The sequence below is a fragment of the Diabrotica undecimpunctata genome, chromosome 7 (genome assembly GCF_040954645.1).
Source record: "Diabrotica undecimpunctata isolate CICGRU chromosome 7, icDiaUnde3, whole genome shotgun sequence".
In the NCBI taxonomy this organism is placed as follows: Eukaryota; Metazoa; Arthropoda; class Insecta; order Coleoptera; family Chrysomelidae; genus Diabrotica; species Diabrotica undecimpunctata.
In genome coordinates this window covers 56,856,649-56,878,772 of record NC_092809.1, presented here as the reverse complement: position 1 = coordinate 56,878,772, position 22,124 = coordinate 56,856,649, and the positions used below count along the sequence as shown (strand labels likewise).

The 22,124-nt window shown below is 33.0% G+C and overlaps 1 protein-coding gene and 1 long non-coding RNA gene across 2 annotated transcripts in view; one reads left to right on the top strand and one right to left on the bottom strand.

Annotated features, from left to right (window-relative positions):
- Positions 1-13,428, top strand: part of LOC140445376 (juvenile hormone epoxide hydrolase 2-like) — a 36,869-nt gene extending 23,441 nt beyond the window's left edge. Inside the window, exons 3-5 of the mRNA XM_072537354.1 lie at positions 1,273-1,638; positions 4,482-4,719; positions 13,154-13,428. Coding sequence (XP_072393455.1) covers positions 1,273-1,638; positions 4,482-4,719; positions 13,154-13,352 — 803 coding nt within the window. The 3' untranslated portion in view covers positions 13,353-13,428. The remainder of the gene's footprint in view (positions 1-1,272; positions 1,639-4,481; positions 4,720-13,153) is intronic.
- A 2,907-nt stretch (positions 13,429-16,335) lies between these two features.
- Positions 16,336-21,132, bottom strand: LOC140446769 (uncharacterized). The gene is made up of 3 exons (XR_011951495.1): positions 20,856-21,132; positions 17,543-17,772; positions 16,336-16,544 (listed from the first exon to the last, which is right to left on the bottom strand). It is a non-coding gene; the product is annotated as an uncharacterized lncRNA (long non-coding RNA).
- Between the last annotated feature and the right edge of the window lie 992 nt (positions 21,133-22,124).

The following is a 22,124-nucleotide window of genomic DNA, read 5'->3' as shown; positions in this document are numbered from 1 at the left end:
GTACTTAAAATTTTCTAAACTTTTCCATGAGTTGTCTCAGGTTCAGAATTTGTTCTCGTGTACCTTTACTCTTTACAAACCTTGCTTGTTCCTGAGGTATTTGGTAATGTAGATAGGTGTTTAATCTGTTTTTGATGATAAGCAACAAGATTTTACTAGCATGTATTATTAGTGACAGTGTGCGGTAGTTTTTGCATCTGGTAGTTGTTCCTTTTTTGTGTAGCAGGATATAAAGTAAGATAGACCAATCAGATGGCCACTTTCCTAAATTTCAAACAGTGACATAGACAGAATGGATGATATGACGACCTGACGTTATAACCCAAGTATTATTATAACCTGATAGTATTTCGATTTTAATGTTTAGATATTAATATTCATAACGTGTGGGTTTTGGCCAAAAGTACGGGAAAAAAATTTGCCAAATTCAGTTGGTATCATCTGCTGGTGACTCTAGATATGTGTATGTGTGGTTGGAAATATGACTGTGGATTACTAAATCCATTCGCCTAACCTATTGGTGATTTTAGAGTTCACGAAAATATTAAGTTTAATAGGTTTGATGATTACATTAAATACATGCCGAATTCCAAACTTTGTGCAGAGGCTAATCATGTGGGCAGTGCCGTACAAACGCAATGCTAAAAATATGAGATTGTGTTATGCATTACATGTTTTGCTTTCTTTAATAAAAAAAATAGTTTATAAGTATTTTTTTATTGTTTACCTGTTTAGGTTTCTTACTTTTAATTTTCTTTTTCTAAAATTTTCAAAGAAAAAAACATGTTATTTGAACATAGATTAAATTTCTAGCGTTCGATATAAGGTACGGCCTCTTACTCAAAAAATATTTAAACTAATGTGCTTGTTTAAGTTATAAAGTGCTTAGAATATGTCTCTCATGTATTTATATAAACTAACTGTAATTAAAACAAAATAATTAATATAATAAAAGTTCTATTCTTTGCATTTTTTTGGATAATAAAAAATACGAAGTGCTGTTGAAGAGGTAAATAAACATTCTTTATAATTATAATATCACACGGTATATTTTTCTAACACTTTCAATATAAAGGTCATACCTGAGGAGTTAAAATTTGAGAATGATTATATGTATTTACAAAATGTATCCTGCTAAAAATAAGCTTGCCAAGAACCCAAGAATTCTTTTGTTTTTGCTTCAATAAGAACACGATCTAAACTGGAATTTTTCTGTGATTCCCTGTATATTGAGAAGCATAATTTACAAATTATATTTTATATTTCTTTTAGGATTTGGCTTTTCAGAAGCGACGAACAAGCCTGGGTTAGGTGCATTCCATATGGCAGTCATTTTGAAAAACCTTATGTTGAAGATCGGTCACCAAAAATTTTACCTCCACGGTACTGACTGGGGTAGCGTTATTGCTCAATATATGTCAGTGTTATTTCCTCAGCATATCATCGCATTCCACTCAAATTTTTGCGTGATCGACACCGCATTGTCAAATTTAAAACTATTTATTTACAATTTGTATCCATCGCTATTTGTGAATAAGTTGGAAGAAGAAATTATGTTTCCGTTATCAAAGAGATATACTTATTTTCTTGTCGAAAGCGGATATTTCCATATTCAGGCAACCAAGCCTGACACAATCGGTAAGTAGTGATATAAGTAATACTAGAAAAGAGAGGTATATTGTACGAGGAAAAAAATATTATTTATTCGATAACACGACGTGTTTTGTGGGAATAGAGACCTTAAAATATTTTAATGATGACAACTTTAGCATGGTTCTTTAAGATATAAAACAAATGAATTATTTTTGTTTGTAGAGGAATTAGGATTTCCCCCGATAGTTGCTGTTACCGAGCACTTACTTGAAGTCATCGAGCCATTTTGTAGAAAAATATACCACCACAATTGCTAGGTATGATCGTCCAAGTTCAGCTCGTGGTGGCACTCTAATTCTTTCTCCAAATAATGATTTCTCTCCTATAACGAAATATGACTTTCTGTTGAATGAAGCCTTTTTTGAGTTTTCATTGGTTTATAACCAGAATCTTAATCTATACATTCTTTGCATTGTGCTAGCCAATTATCCTTGGTCAATAAATTGGAATCGTATGGTTTAACAATGCACATTATTTTTCCTACAAGAATTACTAAAATAAGATTTACCATAATTGATTATAGTGTCTCAGATTTTTCACCCCTTGATGTACGCTCTACAATTATTAATACAGGACTAGCAGCAGCTCTTGCATAATTATTATTGTTGTAGTATACATTTATAGCCATATATGCATCCGTGGACCTTAAAGAAAGCGGATAAAACTAAACTAGACGCTTTGAAATATGGGTATATCGCCGCATGTTAAGAATATCCTGGATTGATCATCGCACTAACGTATCGATATTAGAACAACTTAAAGTAAAGGATAGATTGCTTAAAAAAATACAACAGAGATATTTGCAGTATTTTGGGCACATTGCTAGAAGAACAGGTACGACGGAAAAACTGATAGTCGAGGGTAGAGTTGGAAAAAAGAGACCTAGGGGAAGAACTCCAAGCCATTGGGTAGATTAAACAAAAATATTGATTAACCAATTGTTACATGAAGCCGAACAACTAGCCCGGGACAGGGATGGAGGAAAATCGCGAAAAAACTGTAAAGGCCTGATAGTGTCACCACATCCCAACAGGGATTAGGACTGAGGAGGAGTATAAACCTACAATTTTCATTCTTTCTTGCAAAGTGTAAACCATTTCTTCGATAATATTGCACACGTATCATAATACTCTCTTACAAATTATAACAAATTGTCCTTGCCTATTAACCGATTAAACTGAATGTCCAAATATCGAAAACCTTTGATAAAACTTTAATAAAAAGTTTTTTGTTTCTTGGTTTTTGAAGGTATTACAAATAGTACAGCTAAATATTTAAACAGTTTAAATTATGCTACAACCTATTACTTCATTACTGAAGGTTGGCTATAACTACAGCAAATTGCTCTCTATCTTGAGCTGTTCTTAGTATCGAATGTGTGTTCATGCCAAAAGACAGTGGTCTTGGGGTCAAAATATGACAGAACAGCAAGGCGAAATACCAACCTCTAGTGTAATAGAGCGGTACATTTAAAGAATATGATAAATTTGGGTGACAACTTGGTCAGTGAAAAGCCAAAAAATGAAAGGAAATTGTTGTATCACCATTTTCCCCCCAGTGATTGATTGAGAAAACCAATGAACAAAGCAAGCGAGGTCAATCCAAAATATCATATATTATAAAATCTACGTTGTGACTGGTTAGCCAGCCAACAGGTGAAGATTGATTTAACTTCCACAGTCCAAGGTTCATAGTATTTGGAACTAAGAATGAAAAAGATTCTGTGAATCAGTTTCAATTAAAAAATTTTACTAAACAAGTCAATCAAAAAACAATTACTATATATGTAAATGTAATATTGACAAAATAATTAATAAAATGTAAGCTGAATGAATCTAAGTTAAATAAAGAAAGAAAAAGTTATTTTATTCTATTTTTATTTAAAATTATTAAACATGAAAATATGATAAAAATGCACCTTAGGGGACAATTTAAAGTAAACAACATAATAAGCCCAATTTTGTAAAATCAATACATGATAAATTTGGCTCAAGTTACTAATGTCAGTTCTCTTATTAAGAGCATTAGGGTGTTTTAGTATTGAACACATTTCCAAAAACTGTCTTTTGACGAGATTGCGTTCATTTCCAAGAATCTTAACTTCAATAAAGTTCACTTTGTGCTTAGTGTTAATAGCATGCTGGGCAAGAGCACCAGTATGCTTAGATAAGTTGATATCACTGCGGTGTGTCGTAAGACGCCCTCTCAGTGATCTCCCTGTTTGACCGATGTAACATGAATCACACTCAGCACAAGGTGATGAGTGAGTGATGACAGATGACCTATAATATACCTTGTGCTGAGTGTGACTCATGTTACATCGGTCAGACAGGAAGATCACTGAGAGGGTCTTACATTTTACATCGGTCAGACAGGAAGATCACTGAGGGCGTCTTACGGTTGCAAATGCGATGTCCTTCAATTTCTTTTTTACAATTTTTTTCGTGCGGTCGATATTTTCCAAGTTACGGAAAGAAACATTAGAAGGGGGAGTGAAAGCATAATTACTGAATTATATCGTTTATTATTAACTTCACAACATGAATATACGTAAACAAAAATGAATAGAATTATATTTTATACAATTTTGATCTTGTTCATTTTTTAGCTAAAATCAAAATTTGAGTTTGTTCCTGTTTATGGCTTGCTGCTAATGTCACCATTTAGGGTTCATTAGGCTTAGGATCTTAAATATTGGTTAAAATAATAAAATTTAGGGCGGCTGACCTTGCAAGGTTAAGCCTTTTTTCTTCTAGCCCGATTGGACTATTTATTTTACAATGAATATTAACTTATAATATCTGTTCAATTGTACTAATATTTTAAAGGTGTTGCCCTGCGTGAAAGTCCAACAGGGCTGGCTGCCTACCTACTGGAAAAATTTGTAACGTTAACAAACACGACATACAAAGATCTCGAAGATGGTGGACTTACCGAAAAATATACATACACTCAACTTCTTGATAATATAATGGTATACTGGATGTCAAGATCAATCACTACTTCTATGAGAATTTATGCTGAACTGTTTCATGAGGACAATCGTGGTAAACTTAGACTAGAAAGGTAAATTAATTTTTCTTTATTATAATCGTACATAATGTGAATCTTACATTGTACAACAACTAATGTTCTCGTGCGCTCGCATTAACTGGCCAATCAGCGTACGGGCAACATCTCCTGACATGAAAAAAATTATTCATTGGTTGGAATAGGGGTTATTCCAACTTTTGAGCAATTTAAAATTTACCATTGGTCGATCTTACGGGAAGTCCACTTTCATACGTCATAATCCTTTAGAACAAAGGATTTTCTTGTATAAAAGAAGGTGGATTTTCTGTAGTCGGCCAGTTCGAGCTCACCCTCGTATTTAAGACTCTAGGTTCGGTGCCAGTCATCCACCTAGAATCTGCCTTATTATTTCTACCATATTTTTTGCTATTATTGTTGATATTTATGCATTTTTGATATATATATTGTCTGTGCTATTTTTGTACTTTCTCCTGTGGTATTTCTTTTAGATCACGCACAGAGAAAGTGCCCATTTTTATTTGCTATTTTATTATTGCATTTATTTGATTGTTGAATATATTTGCTGCGATATTTCTCCAGAGGATCATACGCTCAAATATATTCCCATTTTTGCCTTTTTCTGCTGTGGTATTTCTTTCAGAACACGCACAGAGAAAAATACCTATTTTAGTGCTATTTTATTATTGCATTTACTTTGATTTACTTTGAATATAATTGCTGCGATATTTCTCCCGTAGATCATACGCTCAAATATATTCTCATTTGCTATTTTATTATTGCCTTTGTGTTCTTGAATATATCTGATGCGATATTTCTCTTAGGAGATCACACGCTTCATATATTCTATTTGTTGCTATTTTATTATTGTATTTTCTTATCGTTTAAATACATTCATTGCGACATCTCTCCTCACGGAGACCATACGCTCTGAAGTATTTACATTTACTTGTGATCTTCCGTAAGTTAAGGAGACACAAGAATTTTTCGAGGATTCCTTCCGTAAGTTAAGGAATCTCTCAAACTGACGTTTTACTGTTGCATCTTTTATTTCTTTTGTGTTATTTGTACAAATACTGTTTTATTTCATTTCCTTTTATTACTGTTGTGCAGATAACGCTGTAGTGGGATTTCTACTACGTAGATCAAGCACAGAAAAGACGTTTGCACCCAATATTTCAAACTTACTTCTTGTTTATATTTCACACATACAATTATATTTTATGTACATTATCTCCGAGGTTTGTTGTGGTATTTTACAGTGTTAATCACGCACTACAAACCTCTGATTCTGGAATTGTGACAGTTTTTCTAACGAAAAACATACACGACTCCACATACCTCGTCCAGCATCTACCTCAGACCTGCTATTTGTTCCGTGAAGAATGGTGGACACTCGAGGAACATCTAAGTCCAATTCCACGGACCGCAAGAAGCCCGTAGAGCCGGAGATAAGCCAAACAGCCTCCCTCCACGCCTCTCGGCAACACTAAGCACGACTAAATTTATTACCTACCTTTTCTTTTAACATGAATGTGTCGATGGTCAGATTAGGACACCTCATCGGACCTGTGCCATTTTTTAATAGTTTCTGTCACGTGACCACTGTTACATCAGTTACGTGGTAACGTGATATTATATACCCTCATTTTGAAGTTGCGCAAGTTGACTTGTTTTCTAAATTTAGTATGTCTAAATGTTATGGTGTTTTAACATAAAGTTGACAAAGTAGTCATGGAGTGTGACCAATTAAAAACTTGCAGCAGTTAAAATTTTAATTCACATTATTATTTATTTTAAATAATATGAAAAATTAAGTCCATTTTATTTTCAAATGAGAAACTTTCATTAAATATTAATTGGAACCCACAAGATCTAACTCCTTATCAAGGGTCATATTACCCTTATAATATTAAATAATACAGGGAGTCATGTGAAATATTATTTTAGAGGTCATCTAATTTTTCCCCATATGTAACCTAATTTAAAGTTTGTATTTTATTAACATATTTAAGGAATTAAGGATTTTTAAAACTATTTTCAGAAAGGATAAATATTTTTGATATTTTAAATGTAAAAATACTTCTAACAGGGTCAATATTATTATTATTTATATTGTATCTGCTTATTTTTTATAATGTGAGTTAGGACTAAAGTATTTTCGTAACGTCATTCCTTATGTTTATCCTGCTATACTATACACAATTACTTAGGGTTTTTCAAAATTCGAATTGAACTAAAGTGTCGTCAATATGCCCTCTGCCAAAATGCTACAGCTAGCCTAAGACTATCTGAACAAGAAACAAATAAATTCTGTATACAAAGAAGAGTGGGGCAAGGAGACATCGTCTTCCAAAGCTATTCACGAATTTTTGAACATAGTTGTAAGAAGGCAGATCTGAACGAGCATGGTATCAACATAAATGAAGAGAAACTCAATCATTTGAGATAGTCGATCATATAGATGATGCAATAATGTTGGAAAATTATATCACGCTTCCTAAGAAGCTAATCTGATGCTAAATCGAAATATTCCTGTTGATGGAAGAGATATTGAGCAGACTGAATCGTATAAGTATGACATGAAATTCAGTTGGACAGAGATAACCAGACATAATATAAGCTCCCACGTCGCATAGGATTAGCCACGGCAGTATTTGGTAAATTAAACTATGTATTTAAATCGGATCCACCCATATGCCTCAAAAGAAAAATCTTCTTTGACCAATGTGTGTTACCTGTAGTCACTTATGAAGCGGAAATAACACACAAAAAAAGGAGTGAATAAGATTCGCCTACCTCAGAGGGCTATGGAGCGCCTTATGTTGGGTGCCTCTTTGAGAGACAGAATCTTAAGCAAAGAAATACGTAGTGGAACAAAAACGACAGACCGTATCGAAATAATCACACCGCCGATGGACAATACGTATTGTCGAGTGAAGAATAAGACAAGAAGCACTATGGAGTAGAAGACGCTCAACAACTAGTTGGACTAACGACCTGAAGCGTGTTATCGGTAACTGGATGCAAGCCGCACAATATAGAAAAAAATGGAAAGAGCTGAGCGAGACCTATGTACAGCAGTGGAGCATACAGGTTAATGATGATGATAAATATTTTCCGATACACTATCGTTATTTTTTTCATAAAATAAGTTACTTTTTGTGTAATTTTTTTTGTAATAACTACTATAGAATTGCTCTTCTTAGCCTTCTATCGTCCATTTTTGAATATAAGCATCTCCCAACTCCTCCCATTGATCTCTATTCTGAGCAGCATACTTCCAATTTGTTTCGGCTCACCTCATTTGTAGTATTTTTTATCGTCTACTTTTGTAATATTTCATTGATGTATTGTGGCATTCCAACGTTGATCCTTTTGTCTATTAGTGAGGCTTGCGAAGTTTCGTTTGAGATTGTCAATATTTGTTGCGCCTCTTTTTTTGACTCCTAGTCGTTCCTCTTACTATCTCATCGTATACCTAGTCTTGTTTTTTAAATGCTCTTTTTGTTGTAACTAGTTCTTTCATATTAACCAGCCTAAGTTAGGGTCTAGGTTTGACATCCATATGTGATGATATGAAGGATGCACTGGTTGGACACTTTGCTCAAGTATTTTTTTTCCAAATTTTGCCCATGCTGGTCTTGCTCTTCTAGTGATTTCCGCACTTTGGTCCTCTTTGTCAAGTTTCGGAATTTGACCAAGGTAGATTTATTCTTGGACTTATTCCATGTCATGGCCATTTATAGTTATACGTCTGAAGTCGTCTGTGTTTGTCATTGTTTTTAATTTTTTCTATTCTATCTACTCATTTTTAGGCCGAGATATTTTGAGTTGTTTGCGAGTTGTTCCGCCATTCTCAAATATGTTCGCTATAATGACGATGTGTTCAGCGAATCTAAGGTGGACTGAGCAACCATATAAGTCTATAATTCTTTATAACACATCTTTAGGGAGTTTTTTAGTAATCATCTTTTAAATAGCTCTGTTAGTATTGGGATTGCTATTGTCTTGCTTATTGATTAAAATGGTTATCCTTAAAAGATTTTTTTATTAACTCCAATTAAAATTACAATCTATACAGAAATAAAAAATAATAAGTAATTTGTTTGTTTACACAGCGTGTAGAGGCCTCTTTCAGTGGAGATTTCCTTTTATTTATTTAGCAACTGTAAATGTTACTAATTTAATATAAATAGTTTAACTAAAAAGTATGTAACTAAAAAGCAATAAAATAATAAAACACAATTACAACTACATATCACATTAAGGTAGACCTTAAAATACAGTTGGTTTTGCTAAAACATTAAATCTGTTTGGTACATCATTTGGTTTAAAACGTTTCAGCCTACGCACTTCATGAACTTCAGTACATTGGGGTGCACTTTTATACGTTTTTGTTACAACTTCTTTTACCGAAGGCACTTCCAGATCTTTTTCTATGGGAAAGGCTGTAACATACCATAGAGCATTTACTATAGATTTTGACACTTTGTTCTGAAAGCGTTGAAGGATTTCAAGATTAAAATTGCTAGCGTAGTTCCTTAGGTAAATACTAAAGGTCCATATGGGCTTGAGGATGGCCTTGTATATAAGCACTTTGCTAGTTAATGTTAATTTAGATTTTCGACCAATCAACCAGTACATTTGTCTAAATTTAATCCACAGTTGTTTTCTTTTGGTAAAGATGTGCTTCTAACAGATTAGTCTGTTGTCAAGATAAATACAAGTATTTTGTGTCATTTGCCTTACCTAATTACTTGCCATTGAGTGTGACTGGAGGGCGTACACATCGTTTCATTGTGAAGGTTTCATGTGTTGACTTGGTCTCATTTACAGTAATTCGCCATTTTTTTAGCCCAGTTTTTATTTTGCCAATATTGTTGTGGTTCTTTTAGCTTTTTTCTTGGCTTTCAAAGTGAGTAGTCTGTATCTTCAGAGGCTATAAGAGATCTTAGGTAGCTCTGTGAAGTTTTGCTTTATCGCTTGCGCATCTCGAAATCTGACATCAGAAGATTGCTCTAATCTTTCTTTTTTCGTAATATTTTATGTTTAATATATCGTTGTTATCTTTATACAGTATTATTTTTGTGTTTTTACATAAAAATTTTTGTTGAAATGTTCACACATAAAAATCCTTTTATGTATGGTATTACCTTACCTTATCTGCGGTCTACTGTCCTCTTGGTCAACCAATCAACGAAAACAAATTTAGCACCTATTTCAGTTCTCTTCGACACAAATTCATAGCAGGAGGAGACTTTAACTGTAAACATCATCACTGGGGCTCTGGGGTAATTACAACAAGGGGTAGACAACTGCTGAAGTCAATAACAGAAAACAACCTACAACACATATCTACAGGAGAACCAACTTATTGGCCTACAGATCCAAATAAAACACCAGATCTCTTAGACTTCTGTGTGATTAAAGGTATCTCTCTTAACTATTTAGCAATAGAATCATGCTGGGACCTCTCCTCAGATCATTCTCCCATTCTAATTGACCTAGACTCCAAAATCATACTCAGAAATAAGCCTCCAGTCCTAACCAATAATCAAACAAATTGGAAAATATTCCGAAGCGCACTAGCAGAACAAATACCAACGAACTTGCCACTTAAAACAGAATTACAAATTAAAAATGCGGTACAACAACTTACTACCTCCATACAAAAGGCAGGTTGGATTTCTACTCCTGAACAAACAACATGGAAGGAAAGTATAAACTGTTCGCAAAGTGCAAAAAACCTGATCGATGAGAAAAGAAAACTTAGGAAAAAGTGGCAAAACACACACGCTCCTATTGACAAACAAAATTTAAACAGAATTACGAGAAGACTTAAAAAGCTATTAAGAGAAGAGAAAAACAGGGGGATCCAAACTTACTTAGAAAATTTGACTCCGTCCAAAGACACCAATTATTCGCTATGGAAGACGACGAGAAAGGTGAAAGGTCCACAAGACGCCGTACCTCCTCTAAAAAATGTCAAAGGTAAATGGGCAAGAACAGACACAGAAAAATCTGAGACATTCGCTGAACATCTTTCTACAGTATTTAGTCCATTTAACAGAGTAGCGCCGTTATAACAAGAAGAACCATTTAATTCTTTTCTTAAGGCTCCATATCAAATGGAACTACCAATCACCAGGTTTAATATTAAAGAAGTAAAACAGATAATAAAGAATGAAATACAACCCAATAAGGCTCCGGGATTCGACCTCATAACGGGTAAGATCCTCCAGGAACTAACCAATGACTGTTACAGAATAATCACTATCATCTTCAATGCTATGCTTAGTCTGCATTACTTCCCTCTGCAATGGAAAGTGGCACAAATTATACTCATTCAAAAACCTGGAAAAGATCCAAAAGATGTCAACTCATACCGACCGATTAGTCTACTCCCAGTCCTCTCTAAGGTCTTCGAAAAACTTCTGCTACGAAAAATCAAACCAATATTGGACGAAAAGTGCCTCATACCTCACCATCAATTCGGTTTTCGTAACCAACATGGTACAATCGAACAAGTTCACAGACTATACACAACAATAAGAAGTAATCTCGAGAACAAGCAATACTGTACTGCAGCCTTTTTAGACGCCTCTCAAGCTTTTGACAAGGTGTGGCATACAGAACTTCTGTACAAATTAAAGAAAAATTTACCTTACCCTTACTTTAAACTGCTTCAATCATACCTTACAGAAAGGAGATATCTGGTAAAATATAGTGAAGCCTATACAAAACTCTACCCCATCCTATCTGGTGTACCTCAGGGTAGTGTGCTCGGACCGATTCTGTACCTGATATATACGGCTGACTTGCCAATAAGCAATAACCTAACGCTTGCAACATTCGCAGATGATACTGCTTTCTTGGCCTCTCATAGCAACGCAATAATAGCATCAGAGAGAATCTTCTCAACAACCAACAAGTGAAGAGATTGAAGCGACATGACCCCTTGGACCTACCTCACCGATCCTGACAGAGCCTACAGCAGTGGGAGTTACGCCTTCAACAGCACCCAACCATTGTGATCAGTGCCGCTTTTAGTGCTCGCGTATCAGTGTATGTGCGCATCCTACCGGTAAAAAGTCAATTTGTGTCGTGATGATTTGGTCACTGGACCTTACATCTCTCTGCCATGTAAAGACAAAAAATTTTACTTATTGTTTTCACTGCAAAACAGATTGTAAAAATCATAAATGTTAATAAAAAAAAATGTATGGTATTGTTATAAAAGGATTATCAGAAAAACTTAAAAGGATAGGAAATAAATTCAACATTTCAACAACATTCAAAACAATAAACACGTTGAGATCTATTTTACGTTGAGATCTATTTTGTCCAAAACCAAACCTAACAATGAACAAGAAATGACAAAGAATTGCATTTATAAAATACCTTGTGAATGCGATCAGTTTTATTTAGGTGAAACATCAAGGCCATTAAATGTTTTTAAAATAAGTGAACATCAATCTTATATTAAAAATAGAGAATTTGATAGATCTCAAATATAAAAAATTTTTGTAATATTGTATAATTCATATATATATATATATATATATATATATATATATATATATATATATATATATATATATATATATATATATATATATATATATGTATATATTTATACAAGAAATACAGGATATTCGTGCCTGTCGATATAAACAAAACCATCAGTTTATTAGGGCTGCAGTCAGAAGGTTGGCCGAGCTGTTAGAGAAACACTCTTTTGACTTTTGTCAAGCTTTCGAAATTGTTTTGTTCCTTTTTCAAGACACTGTAATATAGATAAAAAATGTGTAAATGTTTACAAAATATCTCAATTTGTCAGTGCAACTTACTAGTCGTTGATTTATATAAATAATTATATAAATATTCTACCTATACATATTCTTGTATGCGTAACTGGTTACATACCATTAAGACAGGTTTAAAAGTTTAATAATTAAAAATAAAAATCTACCCAATATGGCCCTCTTGTCCCTTGAAAATAAATACAATATCAAGAAAAAATAATTACATTTTAATCACATTGTTTTTTCTTTCTGTTCTCTATGTATTAGAGGTAAAACACACTATCAAAAGATGTCGTGAAATGAACTAAGTTTTACTATCCTGACCAATAATTTTTAGAATATATTGTCCATTATTATATTTTATATCTGTGTTGTTAATGTTGAGTGTCAAAGTTTATTTTAAATAATCTCAACGACTAGTAAGTTGCACTGACGATATGTGATATTTTGTAAACATTTACACATTTTTTATCTATATTACAGTGTCTTGAAAAAGGAATAAAACAATTCCGAAAGCTTGACAAAAAGTCCAAAGAGTGTTTCTCTAACATCTTGGCCAACCTTCTGACTGCAGCGCTAATAAACAGGTGGTTTTGTATAATATTTATATACATATTTTTATATGTCTCTTTATTGTTTACGTTGTAACAATTTTCTTTCAGAATACCAATTAATGTGCCCACTGGCTGTGCGAGATTTCGATACGAAGTGATGTTCTTCTCCGAAGATATCTTAAAGGAAAAATATCCTAATTTGATTCACTTGACTTATTACGAAGGAGGACATTTTCCTGCTTTAGAGACGCCAACAGTTTTGGCTAAAGATATATATACATTTATAGAGAAAACCTTTAATAATTAAGTAAACAATCTGTGATAAAGCACAAAATTTAATATTAATATTGGATTTTAAATAAATATTGCTTTTTATAAATAAACTTGTTTATTTCACATAATACCAGGGTGATACAATGATTTAGATGCACAAACTGAAGGGAGCGACATTTTTAAAAGTATAAATATATAAAACAAGTTTACATTTAGTATGCGATGGCATAGGATTAAGACCTATTGAATTTACATAATTAGGAACTTAGGAAAATGATTTTGCAGTAAATGAAATGGGGGACATGGATGGGCAAACAAAGCAATGCTGATATCAAACAAATCCAACAACTAAGTTTAGATAAGGTGCATTCTTATCAAAAAAAAAAAATTGTTCCTCTGGACTGTTATATATGTAGAGGTATTTCACTACTGGACGTTGCACTATAAAAGTTTTAAAAAGTAAGTAAAAGATTGATTCTAATTATTGAAAAGACTTTGATAAAAAATTAAAGTTTGCCAACTCTCGCAGACCCACGCGGATCTGATTTTTATTTCTAGTACGGAGATAATATTCCTGGATAGTTATATCAATAGTTTGCGGCATTATGCAATCTAATTGAATACTATTAAGTATGTAGTCTGCAGTTTAATCCCAACAACTATTTGGTTTTGTGGTTAGTAGTGCAAATGCTTCGCAAAGTTGGACTTATAAATCGAAAAACGTTCTGAACTATTATTATAATCAATTTTAATTTTTGATTTAATTTTTTAACCAAATATTACACCGATTACAGCAGCTAAGTTTTTTAACTAATTTAATATACAGCCAATTCCCGGGAAATATACCATTTTAAACCAATTATTATATTGATTTTAATGTAAGTTTTGCTAAACAAAGGCCACAAAATAGACCAAATTATGATGAGACTAGAGGTCGCAAAGATTAGAACTAAGGACCGATATGAAGTCAAGAGTACCCCATGACTGTCTAAGTTATTAGAATGACTAAGTGCTACTGCATATTCCCTCTACTTATCGGAGGTTGGCGACCATAAACTAGAATTCTTATCTATATTGTGCTAATCAGATATGGCCAAAATAAGCTACTCTTCTTTATTTAACTGTTGTTAATAGGGTCCTTATTATTATGCGTTCTTTCCAACTGTTGATTATATGATACTCTTTTAATGTATGGTATTTTCAATATTTATCGGTAAAACCATATCTCAAAAGAATCCGTGACATTCTTGCCTTTAACGTTCATACTTCAACCTCGTACAACAGTGTAGACAGTACATAGCACTTATTGGCATGCTATCCAGAAGTCAGACTCAGGTCTTTATTGCAGAATCTTGCTTTCACTTTGAATAACGTACTCCTAACTATTTAGATTCGAACTTTGACATCATCATCAGGATCTTATTTATCGTTTGCCAGCATCTCAAGTACTTAAATCTGTTTACGCTTTCTATGTTCTGATTCACTTTGTATATTCTCACATTTTTATATTATTGTACATTTGTACATTTTGTACATTTTGTATATATTTGAATCAATTCAATTCAAAAATCGATTTGATTTGATAATCGATTCCATCAGGATTAATAAACGATTAGATTCGATATTTTATTATATTCGATATTTGATTTGATTCGATTCCGATTCGATTATCAATTCTATCTTCTTTTGGTGCCTATTCGTTTCGAATATTGACGATCATTCTGGCTTTAATTATTTTATTAACTGATGCTTTAAATAGATTAGTTGTTGTTGTGGAGAATCATTTCCTCAGGTTTGTTAATATTGATATTCTTCTTTTCCCAATTCCTCGCTTTCTGAATACTTTACCTTGAAGGATTATTTTCAGTAATCTGTATTTAGTGTTGTTTCTCATTATATGTCCGAGATATTCTAACTTTCTCCTTTTAATGGTATACATCACTTCTCTTTCCTTCCCCATTCTTCGTAGTACAGTATCGTTGGTTATCTTGTCCGTCCATGATATCCTTATATGCTATCCTGATATTCTTCTGTATAGCCCCATCTCGAAGGCTTTAAGTTTTTTCTCCATCGCTTCAGTCAGTGTTCAGGATTCAACTCCGAAGTATAATATCGAGAAGCTATTACATCGTAGGAGCCTTACTTTTATCTCCAGATTAAGGTTGTGGCTTTTAAAGACTTTGACCATGTTGTTGAATGCACTCATAGCGTTCTCTATTCTAAATTTTACTTCTTTTGAGTGATCCCATTGTTCGTTTACTATTGTTCCAAGATAGTTAAACTGTTTTACTCGGTCTATTGGTGTATTCTTGATAAGCAGTTGGACGTCTCTAATTTTATTTTTGCTGATGACCATAAATTTAGTTTTTAATATGTTTACTTGTAGTCCAAATCTTTCACGTATTTCATTAACTTTGTTTATTAGTTGCTGTAAACTGTTTATTAGTTGCTGTTGTTTTTTGAAAAATTGTTGTGGTTTTGTCCTATCTTAAAGCTTTGTTTCTCTTTTAAAGTTCAATTTTAAAGTTAAAACCGTCTTTTAACTTGGTTTCTAAAGTACTTTAAATATTGCGAGAATTTGTTATTAACTTTACCAGCACAGCGGGGCGTTTAATCAAAGCTTTTATCCCTAATCTAAAATAGTCGAAAATTAGTGAAATATACTTTAGTGTTCCTAGCTTAAGTATGTCTTTTATTAACTATATTTACAACTTCTAAAATTTCGAGTATATTGCACCTGGTTTAGCTGGTTTTTCGGTTTTCATTTATTTTAAGCCCTTTCCAATTTCGCTTTTTTATTGTAGGTGAGCTAGGTTTACGTTCCCTTGCTGTAAGCTGGATCTTATTATTTTCACTAAAAAGTTTGTCTAGAAAAAAGACTAGAAGTTGTACACCAGATTAAGAGTTTAATAAATCGTGGTTTTATTTCCCTTAAGACTTTGTATAAGAAACGGTTTGCATTCCCAAGTAATTACTTCCATTACAAAATTGCCTTACATTAAATAAAACAAAAAAACTACAAAAATTTAATTTTTAAACATAACTTAATTTTTATAAATAATAACAAGGTTGACATATTCTACGAACTGCCTGTATATTAAAGTTATCCTTATTGGGATCTGGACAATGATGGCAGGAGTGTTGAAAAGTGTGGCATTTTTCCAAGTGGCAATCCGTTATTGTATAAGCCATTCTTGTCTTATATCCAGGAGTATGATAATCTTGGCTAAAAATGAACAAATTAATAAACTGTAAAAATAAATTAACTATTCTATTGTATTAAACATACAACTTAGCAATTACTGGGTTGGTTTTTAGCATCTGTCTTTAAGGGGCTGCAGTACACCAGATAACAATTTACTTGCATTCCTACTACAGTTATGCTAGATTGAGCATAAAAATAGACCTAGGTGCATGCGTAAAAACATAAAAACAATGGACAAATCCTCCAATCAATGGATCAGCGGAGAACGCTAAAACGAGATCAAACGGAACATAGAGAAGTAGTATAGAAAAACTATTTACTAGCATTTAAAAAATTCCAAAATTACTTGTCAAATAAGATACAACAAGCGTCGACGATTATAAGAAATGAAACAGATGCACTTGTAAGCAAAATAAGAAACGAGTCTGGCAACGCTTCTCAAAAGAACTGGAGCATGCTTTTTCTGGTTTACATAAAGCAATTGGCGCTTTATGAGAGGTCAATCATCGGAGATAAATGAACTAATAAACCCGAAACACATCGAAAAGGATGCATGATTGGACTATCTAAAAAAATTATATAAAGATAAACAAAAAATAAAGTTGAAACCTCGCGTTTTTAACAGCTGGCAATCCTAATTTAAGACCATTTTTTCTCAGTTAAACTTATATTATCATATTAAGAAAACAATAGCTTTAATTTGCTACAAGAAAAACATGCCTTTACGTCATGAGCAGCGTATTTTATTAAAAAAACTAAATGAACGAAATAAACTTTTTGGCAAAAATTAATTACTATTAATTGAATTAAAATATTTGCGGTCACTTTCTGACTGGCAACCCATTGTCAATGTATTCTCATAGTTTTAAGTGTATGTAAAAATGTAAGTTTGGTTAATTACGTTATGAACGTAGTGATCCTGCAGTAAGATATTTAGGCTAATAGAATTTATATTTACAATTTTAATTTTTTTTTCCATTCATATAAAAAATAAACGAGAATATTAATTTAATACTTACGTCTTTGTCAGTAATTCTTTTTTGTTACAAAGCTGTCCACAGCTAATCGTTTGATAACACTTGGTGTATGTACATAGCGGCAAAACACAGCAAGGTCCATTAAGTGGTTCTACTTTAGATATTGGCTTATGTTTTTGAGTAAGGAAGGTTTTGTCACTAGATGCTTGAATGTTATTTACAAATACTACAAGCAATAGTATATACGCATTAAGAAATGACTGTTTCTTTTCCTTAAACAAAAATTAATATAAGTAGAAATGTGGAAGAATGTACTTACTGATTTACTTAAGGTTTTGTTTACTTAACTATAGATAAGTAAATGTTTGTGAGTATTGTTTTCATGTTTTGTCATTGTCCATATTCTATTTTTTATATTTTTTCTCTGCTGCAATGTATGCAAGTACGACATTTGGCGTTGTAACGTTGGCAAAAGCAGGGGGGATAGCGAATTCTCGTTGCGATTGGGAACTGGTGAAGCAACGCACTATAAAGGGCCATACGCTACTGGTCTGCCAGTATATATTCATCGAATATTCATTAACAAAATAACAAATCATCTAAGTCCATAATATTAATTTAAACGTTAGTTTTTTAATTTTTAATCTAGCGCGTGTTCTATTATATGCTGCCGCGCGCGGTGTTTCTACATACCGCATCTCTTTCACACTAATATTGAGTAAACATACAATGCTGGCGCTTATATTTGAAAGATAAGTACGTTTTCTTCTTTTTACACTCGTCATTCAACCATTCTCTTTTTGTTTGTTTCTTTGTTTTGCCTACGATCTTCTTGTAAGTGAGACATTCTTGAATGTTCATTCTGTGAACGTTCATTCAGTCTCCTGTCGTTACCCACAATGGAGCATCAAAACAATTTTTAAATTGTTTGTCCTTTGTCTAGTGTTAGTTTTTGTGAAAATGTATTGATTGTGACAACATTTTTGAGGAAATGCCCCTGAAGATGTCCTGAGAGCGAAAGTACTTGGGAAAGATTTAATAAAAAAACTGTGCTCGATATCTGTCTTTTATTTGTAAAGTTTATATACACAATAAGCTATGTAGGCAACTTGAAGTAGTTATCAAAGCAGAAAACAACGAAACCTTCAAACACTACATTACCAACCTTATTAAAAATGACCAGACGTTATGGAAGGCGACCAAGAAGCTTAAGAAACCATACAGAACTATCCCTCTCATCCGTTAACCAAATGGTGAATGGGCCCGTTCCAACAAAGAAAAAGTCGACGTCTTTGCTAAACATCTTAAAATCGTACTTTAAATCGATCCAGCAGGCCCTGATGAAGAAGTGAAAAAGATGGACTTCTACATAAGTTAAGAAAAAAATAAACAAACTCAACTCTCGAAAGTATTGTTCTAAAGCTATTTTCTTGTGGCATGTTAAAGTAATTACTACTTAAATGGGAATAAGCCACAATTAAAGGTTAGTACGTTTATTGACGTTTCAATTTCCACTTCGGAAATTGTTCTCAAAATGCAAACATTATTAAATTAAACAAATTTTGTTTTTTTGTTACTTGGTGAAAAATTCTTCCAATAATTTAATATTATCTGACTCATTTATATTGACAATTCAGACAACATTATACATTTTAAAGTAGACGACTTTAAAATGATATTGCCAATATTGTTGAGTTGCGTTCCTGGGACGACTTTACTTGTAAGATAGTTCATTTGATTACATGAAATCAACTTTAACTTGAGAATATCCGTCACAAAAAATCATAGCATGTAATTCGTCTTTAAAAAGACAAACACATGCCGTGATGACAGTAAAAATCTCCTGTTAGTGATTCCATAGTAAATTATGAGGGAAAAACCAGGAGAAAAACCTCATAATACTATTCCGACATGGTAAGTATTTGGTTGTGCATTAATTTTACCTTCAATAATCCCCTAATTGTGGCCCTTTTCCATTTAAATAGTAATAACTCTCGAAAGGTTTCAGGTTATGATTTAATCTCAGCACAAATACTAAAACACTTTCCTCGTAAGACCATTACTATGCTAATAGTTATGTTTAAAAGCATAATAAGTGTATCTTACTTTCTAAAATAATGGAAATTCGTTGAAACCACTATGACCCTTAAGGCAGGAAAAAAGCCCAACAAACCGTAAGCAAAGTTTATAAAATATTGCTGCTACAAAGGACATACGCAGATCAGTTTATTTTTATGACCCACTCCACTACCCGACAAAATCAATCTACCACTAACTAAAAGAAATACTGCAACGCTATATGAATTCCTAGACATCTCACAAGCGTTTTATAAAATCTGATACAGAGGTCTGCTTTACAAAATAAAAATAGCTCTATCCATTAACTATTTCCTCCTACTCAAATCCTACATGAAAATAGACATCTAAAATTCATCGACTAACAATACAATATATATGTCCAATCAACTTCGGAGTCCCACAGGGTAGTAGTGTTGATTTTCAGGCTGCTGGTTTTCTCACTCTACACAACTAGAGACTAATAATACTACAATCGGTTCCTTAGTTGACGACGTAGCAATACTAGCTGTAAACAAACATCCCACATGCCTCACAAGACCTGCAACATCATCTGGACGTACTCAGTGATTAGTACACAAAATGGCAAACAAAAGTAAACAATACGAAATCAACTCGAATAACATTTACCAACCGCAACAATATATGCCCACCTGTAAGAGTGGACAATGTACGAATACCAATAGTAACAGACGCTAGATACATTGGTGTCCAAGAGTCGCTAGATACTCCATCTTGACCAACGTCACACTTTGAAGAAATATATCCAGACCAAAAAAACACAGCTCAACTTAAAATCTCGGCAACTATATTGGCTTCTTGGACGTAAATCGAAACTAAACATCAAACCTATCTGGTACTACGGACTGCACCTACGGGGCTATGCAAAGCCAACGTCGCTGAATATCATCCAAAGATTTCAGTCTAAAGTGCTTAGATCGATCGTGGATGCACCATGGTACGTAAGTAATCAAACACTCCACTACGAATGAAAGATTCCCTTCATCAGAAAAGAAATTCATTGAGCCACAAAACGAACATACCATTCACCCCGAAAATAAGCTCGCAAGAAGTAATTCAACAATGGTCCAGCCACAAGGAGACTAGGTATAACCTTGCCCCAAGACCTACTTCAAAACTAAACCAAAATAGAGTCTCTCCTTTAAGCTTAATGCCAGTAACACATTTAGTTAATACTCTATAATGATATAGATTCTAAATAAACATGGTTCAAATAATTATAAAATATAATAAAAATAATTTTATAGTAGATACTTACCATTTTGAATACGGTCTTTGTATTTATGGAGCTTCATTAGACCAAATTTCGTTGTAGTTATATCGCAAAAATATTACCAACAAAAATTTCATGCTACAATTTTCATCTTTATCTTAAAACATAATAAATCTTAATATTTATATCATAACAGTGCATAAATGCACTTTTATTGTAATAACTTTATATATACGGTAGAAGTTTGCATAAAGATGTCTATTTTAAGGCGTGACAACCATATATTGGCAGAAAAAATGTAATTGGTGTTATTATTTTAGCAAATACATAAATATGATCTCATAACTGCAAAATGTATTTGAAAACACGATAAGAATTTTGATGTTTAGATGTAATTTTTATGGGTGTTTAAGATTGCATCAGATTGTTTGGTGTTTCTATTTCCAAATAATTTACGCCAATGATATTTTTAACTTTTTCTATTTGCACTGTTTAGATAAAACTACATCTGCAATACAAATGCTGTGTTGCCTAGATGATTCAGTTTCTCCTTAAATGAGATAATAGGGAAATGGGTATAATTTATCTAGGCACAATTTTTAAATATAAACACGTCTCCTAATGCTATCAAAGAGTCCGGCTTTCGAATCAAGGTATACTTCCCAAAATTCCTAAGTTTATGAAAATTTTCTCTCAACTTTAGTATACAATAGTAAGTCAACGGCACTCTTAGAAAGATAATATAAAAATATTCTTAAAACATATCGTCTTCTTTTTGTTCTTTTTTTTATGTAGACATTACTCTGTCTGTTTTTCAATATGCCTAGGGTAAGTTGTCGTTTCATCATTTTCGTGGTCTTCCTACTGATCGTATTTCTATTGGGGAACCGTTTCTTGTCGTCTTTACTACCCTATTTATTGTCATTCGGCTTATAGGATCGTTCCATTCTACTCTTCTATTTCTTACCCAGTTCTTGATGTTCTCCACCTTGCATCTACGTTGTATATCTGTACTTTTAGCTCTGTCCCATAGTGTCTTACCATCAATTTTTCTAATTGTTTTTATCTCTGCTGTTTCTAACATCCTTTTTGTCCTCTCTGTTTCACGTTGTGTTTCTGTCGCGTATGTCATTATTGATCTAATGACTCTTTTATAAATTCTGCCTTTACTTTCTTTCCCGATATTTTTATTTTTAGATATTGTTTCATTCCAGCAGCCTGCGGCTCTGTTTGCTCTATTCACTTGGTCTTCCACTTTAGTTTCGAGCTTTCCGTAGCTAGATAATGTGATGCCTAGATATTTAAACACCATCA